General features: G+C 29.1%; 2 protein-coding genes across 3 annotated transcripts in view; both read left to right on the top strand.

The window, feature by feature from the left end:
* Positions 1-11,927, top strand: part of LOC119603158 — a 30,304-nt gene extending 18,377 nt beyond the window's left edge. Inside the window, exons 3-7 of one of the 2 annotated variants that reach the window (XM_037955108.1) lie at positions 3,008-3,115; positions 9,847-10,178; positions 10,334-10,454; positions 11,345-11,539; positions 11,615-11,927. In XM_037955108.1, the coding sequence (XP_037811036.1) occupies positions 3,008-3,115; positions 9,847-10,178; positions 10,334-10,454; positions 11,345-11,539; positions 11,615-11,680 (822 nt within the window). In that variant the 3' untranslated portion in view covers positions 11,681-11,927. Of the gene's footprint in view, positions 1-3,007; positions 3,116-9,846; positions 10,179-10,318; positions 10,455-11,344; positions 11,540-11,614 lie in introns of both variants that reach the window. The other variant, XM_037955107.1, reaches the window with a different exon arrangement.
* Positions 6,426-8,451, top strand: LOC119603160 (anaphase-promoting complex subunit cdh1-like). Its single transcript, XM_037955109.1, has 2 exons — positions 6,426-6,660; positions 7,892-8,451. The coding sequence occupies exon 2, from the start codon at positions 7,913-7,915 to the stop codon at positions 8,249-8,251; it is 339 nt and encodes a 112-aa protein (XP_037811037.1). The 5' UTR covers positions 6,426-6,660; positions 7,892-7,912; the 3' UTR covers positions 8,252-8,451.
* Positions 11,928-12,128: the final 201 nt, after the last annotated feature.

Genomic DNA, 12,128 nt, shown 5'->3' with positions numbered 1-12,128 from the left:
ACTAGACTGTAGACTTGCCTATAGCTTAGACTTTAGTATGAACTATAGACTGCACTATAGTCTGAACAAAATACTAGAGTTTGGACTATAGACTAGAGTCTGAACTATAGACTAGACTACAGTCTAAAATATAGACTAGACTGTAATCTAAACTTAAGTCTGGACTCTAGATTAGACTATAGCTCGACTATAGACTAAACTATAGTCTTGACTACAGACTAGACTATAGTATTGAGTATAGTCTAGACTATAGCCTTGATTATAGTCTTGAGTATAGTCTAGACTATAGCCTTGACTATAGACTAGACTATAGTCTTGACTATAGACTATATTCTGGACAATAGGCTATACTATAATCTGGACTATAGACTAGACTACAGTCTGAACTACAGACGAAAATACAGTCTTGACTAAAGACTAGACTATGGTCTATATTTAACACTGGACCATAGACTATACTATAATCTGGACTATAGACTAGACTATAGTCTGGATTATAATCTGGACTATAGACTAGACTATAGTCTGGACTATAGACTACACTATAATCTGGACTATAGACTAGACTATAGTCTGGACTATAAACTAGATTATATTCTGGACTATATTCTGGACAATAGACTAGACTATAATCTTCACTATAGACTAGACTACAGTCTGAACTATAGACGAAAATACAGTCTTGACTAAAGACTAGACTATGGTTTATATTTAACACTGGACCATAGACTATACTATAATCTGGACTATAGACTAGACTATAGTCTGGACTATAATCTGGACTATAGACTAGACTATACTCTGGACTATAGACTAGACTATAGTCTGGACTATATACTACACTATAATCTGGACTATAGACTAGACTATAGAATACACTATAATCTAGACTATAGACTAGACTAAAATTTGGACTATAGACTAGACTATAAGCTGGACTATAAAATAGACTATAGTCTGGGCTATAGATTAGACTATTGTCTGGACTATAGATTAGACTATAGTCTGGACTATAGACAATATTCTGGACTATAGACTAGACTATATTCTGGACTATAGACTAGACTATATTCTGGACTATAGACTAGACTATAGTCTATATTCTGGACTATAGACTACACTATATTCTGGACTATAGACTAGACTATAGTCTGGATTATATATTAGACTATAGACTATTGTCTTGGCTACATACTAGACTATAGTCTGGGCTACATACTAGACTATAGTCTGGACTATAGACTAAACTATAGTCTGGACTACACACTAAAGTGTAAATTAAACACTAGACTAAAGTCTGGACCATAAACAAAACTATAGTCTGGACTACAAACTAGACTCTAGTCTAGTGACAACCTTTTAATTAACAATTAATATTGATGGAAATTTTCCGCCGTTTGGATAAACAATTAAACAAATTGAACAATTAAAAATAAGATGCCTTCAATTTATTTAGATTAAGGCCATTTGAAAAATAAAATTGTTTTCAATCTCTACTAAAAAATGTCTTAAAAACAATTAAACATTATTATTACTTATTACTGAAATTAACATGAACTACTATTAATTACTTAAATGTTGCATTTTAAGCTAAACAACAACAACAAAAACAAATTAAAAAAACAATTGGCCAATAATTTTAAACATTTACGAGTAAAAGCAAAATATATAAAAGAAACGTGTATCAATCGATTAATTATTCGTATTTTTCTTGTATAGTTTTTTTTTTTTTTAAAAATTTATTTATTTGTTCAAACCACAGTGAGTTGATTTAATATGTGTATGACCTTAACCGACATATAAGCCATAAGTACTTTGGAATATACACGTTAATAATAATACATAATAATAAAAAATAATAAAGAAAAAAAAAATAAAATTGAATGGCATTTGATTTAAAATATTTAACTTATTAATTGATAAACGTTTGGTCGCTCGAACAACGAGGAGTTCACACAAATAAAACATAAAATATTTTATTTATTTTGCTGGATATTAACATAAATTCATGGAATAGCTTTACTAAAAAACGCATTAATTAATATTTTGTTTACATTTTTTACAAAAATCTGTTGTTGTTTATTTCAAGAAGCTTTAAACATTTAGATTAGTTAATTAGATATTGTGGGTTTTACAGCGAATAGTAAAACATTTTATCTTTTAAGAAAATATAACAAATTTATATGGTCATCATTAAAACTGTTATCTGTCACTTGGAGTATGTTCAGTGATTTGTTAATGTCAAAAGATGATTTTTTTAAAAAGATTTATAGGAATTTTATTAAACAGTTTAAAGATTCACATACATTTATACCTTTTGGATTAGTTTAACAGAAAAAATAAAAATTTTTCATTGAAATTCATTACTTTAGCTTTGAACTGATGTATCAGTTACAATTTACCGCCATTTCTATGTCAGTTTCATCCGTTTTAAAATGTAAATAACATTTTAAAATTACCATTCCCTTGATCATGCCATTTTATTTAAAGTTTTTCATTTAAAAAGCCATATCCGACAATTCAAATAATCAAATCAAAATGCAACAAAACAAAATAACTATTGTTTAAAGTGAACAATGTTAGAAAAATCAATCATTACACTTGATAATTTATTATAGTAATTGTAGGTGTAAAATTGGTTTTGAAACAAATTAACAAGAGTTTGCATAATAAATAATAAACAGCATCCCAAACATAAAACAAATTGTTAATACTTTAGCTCAAATTAAACAATTCACTTTTAACTTTTTAAAATGCAAAAAAAAAACAAAACAAAATAAAATAAAAAGGTGATTTAAGGTTTTTGACTTGAACAATAGGCAAAAATTGCAATTACGTGTAAAACTAAACAAACTTTCACTTTTTGTTACAGTATTACCATAAAAATAACAAAAACAATAAAAATTATAAATAATTATTAACCCTTAAATATTAAATAATAAAAAAAAAATTAAATTAAAAAAATATATATATTAAATCTTGTTTTTTCTTCATTTTGTCTTTTAAGGAATTGGATGTTTTAACATTGGGCTCCCGAGACCAAGAACAATTAATAGCAGAACGTAATAAAAGAACAATAGGTTTATTACGTGATCTGTTTCCCGATATAACTAAGGTATGATTGAAATATTTATGAAAAGTTTTTTTTGCGTTTTGTTTAGTCTGTTATAAAAACAAAAAGATGATAAGAAAAATAACACTAGACTTTTTGTTAAGAATACACAATTAATTGTTTATTTGATTACCTATTCATTTTTTTACTATTCTATTAACTATATGTAAATATATAAAATAATATTAATAGTTTAGCTATGCATAAATAAACACATACATACATAAGTAGGTGTGTTATAGTAAGGATAATTATATACCTACCACTGAATAGTTTAAATGACAACTACTCATGTCAGTCATTTTTGTAAATTAAATTAAAATAACTGACGGGTTTTTTTTTCTGTTCAACAAGTTAATGAATGAATTTTAAATTTTTTATAAATGCTTTTTGCCATAGCAATTAGACCAGGAAATAAATCGTTTTGTTAATAATATCTTAAGACAATTGGGTCCCATTGTCTTGGGTACCGTTTTAAATCCCTTAAACGATCATCCACGTTTACCCCTTGATGAAGCTGATGTAGATGATGAGTTGGATATAAATGCCAATAATGGAACATTGACAAATGAGTTTACAGTTTATGAACCGGATGGAGATTTTGAAAGATCACAGGAGAAGCGAGATAATAAAAGTGGAGAGGAGAAAACTGAAAAATAATATTATATAATAATTTTGAAAGATTAATCTAATTGGCATTACTAAAATATATCTCTACTGAATTGGCATTCTATTCGAAAAAATTAAAGATGATTGGCATCACTTTTTTATGTGTAAAATAAATTGGCAACATTGGTAACAAAAAAAATTGGCAACATATTATATTGAAAAGCTTCCAATTGGAAAAAAAGAGCTTTTTAGAAAAAGGTCGTTTACAAGATAAAGGCAATACTTTTTCCCACTTGCAAGAAAAATTAAAATTGATCAATTTTATTAAAGAGTCTCTGATGACATTAAGATCAATTGTTATCAAAGCATTTTAATCACATTTAAAGGCTCTTCAGCTACTCCAACAAATACGTACTATACCGCAATTTACTGATTACTCCTATATGTTTGATTCTCATGTGTGAGTCGATCTTTTCCAATTAGCTGATTTATGCAGATCTAATAGCGACTAGTTTGAGCATCACAGTTTGCTAGATTTATCGAAAAGTCGATCATCATCTGATCTTTTGAAGTACTTTGAGCAAAGCAGTTAGACTCTTACAGAATAATCGAATGAACGATAACGACAAGATATAAGAATAGTGGATTTGTTCTGATCTAAAAGATTCAAACTGATCAAGATTATAAGGTGGTCACGATCTTATCCCTTAAACCATCGTTACCAGTTAGCAGATTTTACATTTATTAATATAAAAGAATCTATAAATTAGAATTGGAACCACATTTCTAACACCTTCAGCTCCTTAAATTACCGTTATTTGCTCATTACTCTTATAGTATGTTTGACTCTTATCTATGATCTGATCTATGAAAGCTTAAAATGATACATTTATGTCGATTGCTTTAATAAATTAAGAACCTTCCCAAGATCTATAATAACAACATATTGGTATTTATAAAAAAATTAGATGATAATTTGGTAGATTTTTCGAGAAGTCGATCATAATCTTACCTTTTAAAGTACCATGATGTAGAAAGTTCAGAAATATAAGAAAAGAGCTGATAACTTGATGGATTCGATCTGACCCAAAAGTTTCAAACTGATCAACGATTCAAAGGCGATCACGATCATTCCCTTTAAACAATCATGACCAAAGCTAGCAGATTTTACGATCATAAGTAATTTTGTGCTTTATTGTGCTAAAATAAACATTTTCAAAATTGGAAAAGTAAAACGGTTGCATAAAGATCATATTTGTAATGATATCTGAAAAGTATAAAGCAGTGATCGCCAACCAGCCAGCCACAAGATTTCAAATACAAGAAGACCAAATGAAAAACAACAAAATTCGTAAAATCAAGCATTTAGGAAAGGAAATATTAAATAAGTAACTTGAGAACTTTATCAATAATAAATTCCTTTACGCCCATCACAGCTAAAAGACTTTAAAAGAAGGAAAAATTTATTGCCTTAAAAAATTTTCAATAATTTCCACACCAAAATCGTCTTTTTGGCCTAAAATTAAAGCAAATTATTTCATTTAAAAAAATTACAAATAAATCACTTGTTACTAATTTCAGCAAAACAAAAATGTCCTTCCTCAAATAAAAAATGAAAAACCAAACAAAATAAAATCACAAAATTTTACTAAAAAGCAAAAACCACAACAAAATTTTACTAATTAACGGTAATGTTATATAAAAACCCAAAATAAAGATATGGCGGACCAGGTTAGAAGATTCCAAAATGCATGCATGGAATTTTATATATAGAATATAAAATAAAAAAACAAAAATTGATAACGTCCATAATTGTCACTCTTACTCGCTCTATGTTACACTCACAATTGCAGATTGCATAAATTTTACACACAAATTTCTTTTGATTTTTTTTTCCTTTGAAACAATAAAAACCAAAAAATTGTGTTTTTTCCCCATAAAACTATGTTTTTTCAAAATAGCAAATTGATGGTATAGTAAATCGTATCATAGCTCAAGTGATACGAGTAGCTGGACCCGATGTTTTGCGTTCTGTATTGGGTAGTAATCGTAATATGACACCCCGGCCTAATTTGGCAGCCGATTTCGATGATGATGACGATGATGAAGATGATGTAAATAAAATTAATAATGATAGTAAAGCGACTACGACAACATCTGCAGGTGGTGATAATACTAGGGTACAAATAGATTTACCAACATTTCCACCAGAGACTGCACAAGCTGATGCCACAAATAAAGTGAGTTCGAGCAGTTTCGACAGCAGCTCAAATCCAACCTCAACCTTAACTACTCCTACCACAACTTCAACAACTAGCAGTACTACCATTCCTTCTACTACCTCTTCCTCGACCACTACGACCACCACCTTAGCTCCCTCTACCACTACTACCACCACCTCTACGACAACTGAAAGTCCCATTTTAATAATAGCGCCTATTACTACCACAACCACTACTACCACTCCTACTCCCACTACTACAACTTCAACAACAACCACTACTACTCCCAAACCCGATATTACCCTTAATGTACCCAATTCTATAACCTCATCAATGGTGAATTCATTAACAACCTCTCTACAAAATGAAATAAATTCAAATACCGAAACGAGAGCTGTTAATGAATCGCAATTGATAGCTATTGTTGAAAGTTTAAATCGTTTATTAAATTCTACAAATTATTTTGTTGCCTCCAGAGATAATTTCTCCACCTCATCACAACCAACAGCAACAACTTCAACTATAACAGCAGATTCAACAACAACACCAAAAATAACCAAATTATTACCAGTCAATAATTAAAATACAACTCTGTAATTATTCGAACAAAAATCAAAACAAAACGAAGCTGACCTTCAAAAACACAACGCTTTATCAAACAAACAATTCTACGCTCTGATCATTTCTGGATTTATCATTTTGAGTTCATCTGGCATCGTTAGTAGTTTTTATTTTTAATTTTTACTGAATGGTAGTTAATGAATTGTGTATTTTGTTTCTTTTTGGCACTTATACTCATCATTTTGACTTCATTTCAGCAAAAACAAATAAATTTTAATTAATTTGTTTTCCATTTTTTTAGTTTGTATTTGCAAATCTGTAGTTTAGTTTTTACAAAAACTCATTGCAACAATTCATCATTTTTCTTTTTTAACTTTATTTAAAAAAAAATTGTTTTAATTTTTTATTTTGTTTGTTTTTATTTACAAAAGGCATGAGAGTTTCGGAATTAAAAAGTATTTGTTGAGACTATTCTGAAATTATTAAAATTATTTTGTTATTGTTTGGTAGATGAAATATAGGTAACAACGTCTAAGCATAAAGAGAGTATTAAGATATAGCTATTTAATGTCAAGGGTATAAATAACGTAGCATACTTTTAGGCATTTTAAAATTATTGTTTAAGTTGCTGAAAACATTTCAATATTTATTAATTTCAAAACCTTTTGTGTCAGTATTTTTCTTGAGATCAATTTGATTGTTATTATGCTTAAGGCGACTATTTAATTAGTTATTTTACTAACTTGTGTTAGGATTTGTATTGAGAACTAAAGTTGATATATATTTACTCCTTTCTAAATATTTAAAAAAAATTGATCTGAATATTATAAGTTCAATCACTATTAATTTCAAAAAAGTTTTGGGGCCATTTTCTATTAATGTTTAGGACCTGCTTTGGTAAAATTTAAAATAATTTTTATTTGTTAAGTTCTGTAGGGAAACTCCCAAAAAGAGTGTAGTTTTTACGATTTCCATATAAACTTGCAATTGAAAATTATTTTATATTTAACAAAAGCATTCAAAACTAATTTCTGTTTTAAATTTAACTAAAATATTAATATTTCTTTTACTACATGGATTTCAATAATAAAAATTTCGCACTTGAAAGCTTTAATAAATCACTTTTACACTTTAAAGGAAGAGAATTTTAAACAATATTACGAAGTTTGTTTATATTTTTATATTTGTAAAAACACTTTTTTATGTAAATTAACCTCGATATTAAGAACTAGGAATAACTTAATGTTTCCACTACCATCAAATGCAAATGTTTCCACAAAATTGGCCACTTTTTTTAGCACATCCTATAATCATTTACACCAGACACATCCAAACAATCTGAAAACAAAATGTCATTAAAATTTTTATCACACAATTGTTGTTGTAGCAAATCGATGAGCAAGCTAATATGATTATATCAAAACTTTTACGTGCCTTGGGACCCACTATATTACGTACCGCCGTACAAGGTAATACCGCCAATAGAGCAAGAGCTTCATTTGATGCTGATTTCGATGATGATGATGATGACAATAGCAGCAGTAGCAGCAGTACAGGTAGTAGCACTTCATCTAGCAGTGGTACTAGAGTATCCATAGAATTGCCCACATTTGAGCCAGAAGATGATGATAATAATGAGGTAGATAGTGGTGATAAAACTACAACTACCACGAGTACAACTACAGAATCCACAAAATGTGAGTGGAATGGCAACAAAAATGAAAATGTTTGCTACAACAACGCTTAAAAACTTAATAAGCTATACTTTTTAAAAAAATATATACAATAATATGGTTAGTGTTGCCATTTAAAAATATGAATTAATCTGGCAATGCTTTTTAAATTATTGTAGATTTTTTTATTAAGTAATTGGCGCTTATTTCTTGTCTTCTTCACAATTGGTTTTTAATAAAAAATTTTTTTCTTTTTTTATTGGAATTTTTCTTTAAACAGAATTTTTTTAATTACACACTCTGAAAATAATTGGCAGTAAACAAGCAACAACAAAAAACCACTACTTTTTTTTAAACAACACAACAATTACAACAACAACATATAAAATAAAATTTACAAAAAAAAAACAAACAAATAAAACTACAAAATTTTTCTTTTCCGTTTAACGAGTCTATAACTCAATTTCCTCTAACACTATCTCTCTATGTTGTCACCTGTTAAATAATAAAAAAAAAAAATGCTCACCTTTTTGTTTAAGCTCTTAGTTTTTTAAGTTTAGTTTTGTTTTAGCAGGGAATTATTCTTTTTCACTTTGTATCTATTACTTGTACTTTTGTAAAATTGTATAATTTATGTTTATAGTTCCTTTTTATAACAAAATTGGCTTTTAATTATAAGGAAAATTCTAGACAAAAAAAATAACCATTTGAATGATCATGATTTCTCATGCTTTTTGTTTTCTCTTTTCTCTTTTTTTCTTTTTCATGCGCATACTACATAAAAAAAAATCTCAAAAAATCAACTTGTGAAATAACTCTTTAAAACTCAAAAAAAAATCGTTTAAATCAAAACTGAAAATCCATCAACCACAAATGCAAAAAAACTTTATAAATAAAACAAAATCAAATTAATAAATTGATTTTAAAAAATGTATACAAAATACATCATTATGCACGTGCATTCATTTTAATAATGTAATTAAAATGTTGGTATTGAAAAACTAATAATAATATAATTTGTAAAAAATTTATTTTTTGGTTTTGAAAATTCATTTAATGAAAACAAAATTGCCACACTTTTTTTGTAATTACACATTTATATGCATTTTGTAATGTACACATATGAACACTGACTAAATCACCACAATGTCATTTATTACACTTGTTATATATGCACAAAATATCCTGATCGTTTCTCTCTCTCTCTCTCTCTCTATCTATCCATGTCTCTCCCCTCATTAATCTGTTTATCATTATCATAACCTATCCTACCTCCTACACACTCCCATATAACTATTTTGAAAACTATCCTCTCTATTCCCTCCTGTGTATGTGCCTATCTCTCTCTCTCTTTTACTAAAACCTTTTGCACGTTATTATAACAAAAACAAAACAACATATAACCCTCTCCCAACCAAACAAATGGCAAAATCCTCCCAAAAAAATATATATATATAAATGTATAATGGCAACCTTGGTTTTATTCCCATTAATGAAATAATGAAATAAACGGTATTATTACGCGTTCGTTTGAAAACCACAATTTAAAAATGAAATAATTAATGCACGAAATTATTTTTTCAAAATCAATACGTATCTCGTATAACGTTTTAATTTGTTAAAATTCGCTGCATGAATGAATAATGTCGATTTAATTCGCATACAAAAGAATGGTGCCACTGATACACAAATTGATTTATCGGCCATTAACAAACAATTGGAAGAAACCATACGCGTTGCCAGACAAGTCAAAGAAGCTGAAGCCGCCGCTCAAGCTGTTGCTGCTCTCCAACAACAACAACAACCAGCTCAACTGCCCATTCCTTCGCCCAAGATTGAAGAGACCATACAATTGAGTTTCAACAATGAATTGAATAACATCGATAAGCCCAAATCGATTAGTAACGAATTACAATTGAGCGATTCCAAGTCACCAGCCATCGATGAATTGACTTTGGATTCAAATGAAGATACTGCCGATTTGGATGATAGAAACAAGAGGTATTTATTTGAGTTTTTAGATTAAGATCTTGTATACACATTTACATATGCAAATTGGCTTTAAATGAAATCTGAAACACTTTTCCAAATTTGGGTAACACAACACTATTGTTTTCTTTCCGACAAATTTTCTTATTTAGCAATATTTTCAAAAGGTTTTTGCAATTCGGCGGTGCCGGTTTAGCTGGCGGTGCTAGCGGTGGCTCAAGTGCCGGTGGTGCTGGAGGTGCTGGCGGCGCTGGAGGTTCCGGTAACTTCTTATTTGATATTGTCAGAGTAAGTACTATAAAGATTTTAAGTTATAGGGTTTTTTGGTTGGGTGAAGTACGATGAGATGCTTTTATTGTCGATCATTCGAACCATTTTTAAATTTCTCTCAGAAAGAACAGAAAGTAGTAAGAAGATCTGAAACGGATCCTGTAAGGAATGGTGCAAATCACAGAGCAGTTTATTGCTTTTAGAAATTCTATTGTAGGTCACGAATTTATAGTTCTATCAGTTCGGAGTCTTAAAATCACTACAATTACCAACAAAGAGATCGGAGGTTAGATTCACACCACAAACATTGGCATGTTTCACTACAACAATCGGTGGCCGAGACGAAAAATTTTCTTAGTTTGTAGATCCCTCTAGATAATCAAGTCTGTTTCACTACAATAACCGACGATCAAAAATGAAATCATAGAGCTTTAATTTAGAGTTCTATCAGAGATCGAGGGTTCAATTCACACACATAGGTCTGTTTTTATTACAACAACCGATAGCCAAAATGAAATTGTAGATACTCAAGTTAGAGTTCTCTTAACCTCTTAACTCTTAAAAATTCGATTCTGATTAAAGAAAGCTTTAGTTAAAGCTTTAAGTCAGAGTTATTCGTATTTCAGCTGATCGCAATAATACATACTGTCTTTTTAGATCTTGTTTTTACACTTTAAGTTTTCACGAAATCCTAATCAATATCAAACAGTTAAACATTCTGCTTAAGCCAATACGGCCCAGCTCTTCTCTGCACTATGATCAGCAAAAATGAACACGATTTAATAATTGATTTATTTTACTGATCTTACAACATAATGACAACACTCGTACTATTCCAAATTCACTCTATTAAAAACTCGTTCCTTTAAAAATATATTAACATTTTCTCTTTCTTCCCAATTTTATAGCTTTTCTCTGGTAGTGTGCAAACTCAAGCTGGTGATGAAGCAGCCAATAGTGTAAGCAGTTCCTCAGACAGTGATTCCGATAGCGATAGCAATCGTTCCAATGATGGTTACACGGAAGGTATTCCCGGACCTGTAACCAGATTAGTCGTTTTAGCTAACAGAGGTTTGGCCAATTTGGTACAAGATTTGATTTTGGTAAGTTTTACATATAAAACTCTAGAATATAATTAAAAATACTAATTCTCTCTCCCTCTCACATTATTCCCTTAGCGTGTGGCTGCCACAAGTGAGAAATTCGTTAACTTCAAGGCCAAACTCATCACTGCTCTCATTTAAATCTTCAAGCTTTGTTCACACTTACTTCTTATACTATCAACAGCTGTTCATTTCAAAATTAGTCAAATTTTCTTCTACAAAACAACGAAATTCTTTTTTCCTTTACAAAAAAAAAAAAACTTTTTTAGTTTAATTTATTTTTTGCCTAAAAACACGAAGAACAAGATAAAATTAGTTAAACAAAAAACTTAATTCACACAAAACTTTATCTCACACTATTCATCACTATTTTTTTTTTTTTTTTATTTTATTTATTAAAAAACGAAACAAACTACGAACAAAATTTACCCAGTTTGTTTAAAAATGAAAATGTTAAAAACTATTACTAACAATAGGTAGTTAAACAAACTAAAACAAAAAACGATCGTAGCCTATATTTTGTAGTATGCTGCTTGTAAATATGAAATGCCTTTTTAATTATTTTTGTAGTATTGTTTTTTATAATTTT

This window comes from Lucilia sericata, unplaced genomic scaffold, assembly GCF_015586225.1.
Source record: "Lucilia sericata isolate MDLA Ls3-8-SP2 unplaced genomic scaffold, ASM1558622v1 Contig000278F_arrow, whole genome shotgun sequence".
In the NCBI taxonomy this organism is placed as follows: domain Eukaryota; kingdom Metazoa; phylum Arthropoda; class Insecta; order Diptera; family Calliphoridae; genus Lucilia; species Lucilia sericata.
The sequence above is the reverse complement of the archived record's forward strand: the minus strand, read 5'-3'. Positions and strand labels throughout refer to the sequence as shown.

Coding starts and splice junctions, on each gene's coding strand:
- LOC119603160 (XM_037955109.1), top strand. CDS start 7,913: ATGATTATATCAAAACTTTTACGTGCCTTGGGACCCACTATATTACGT.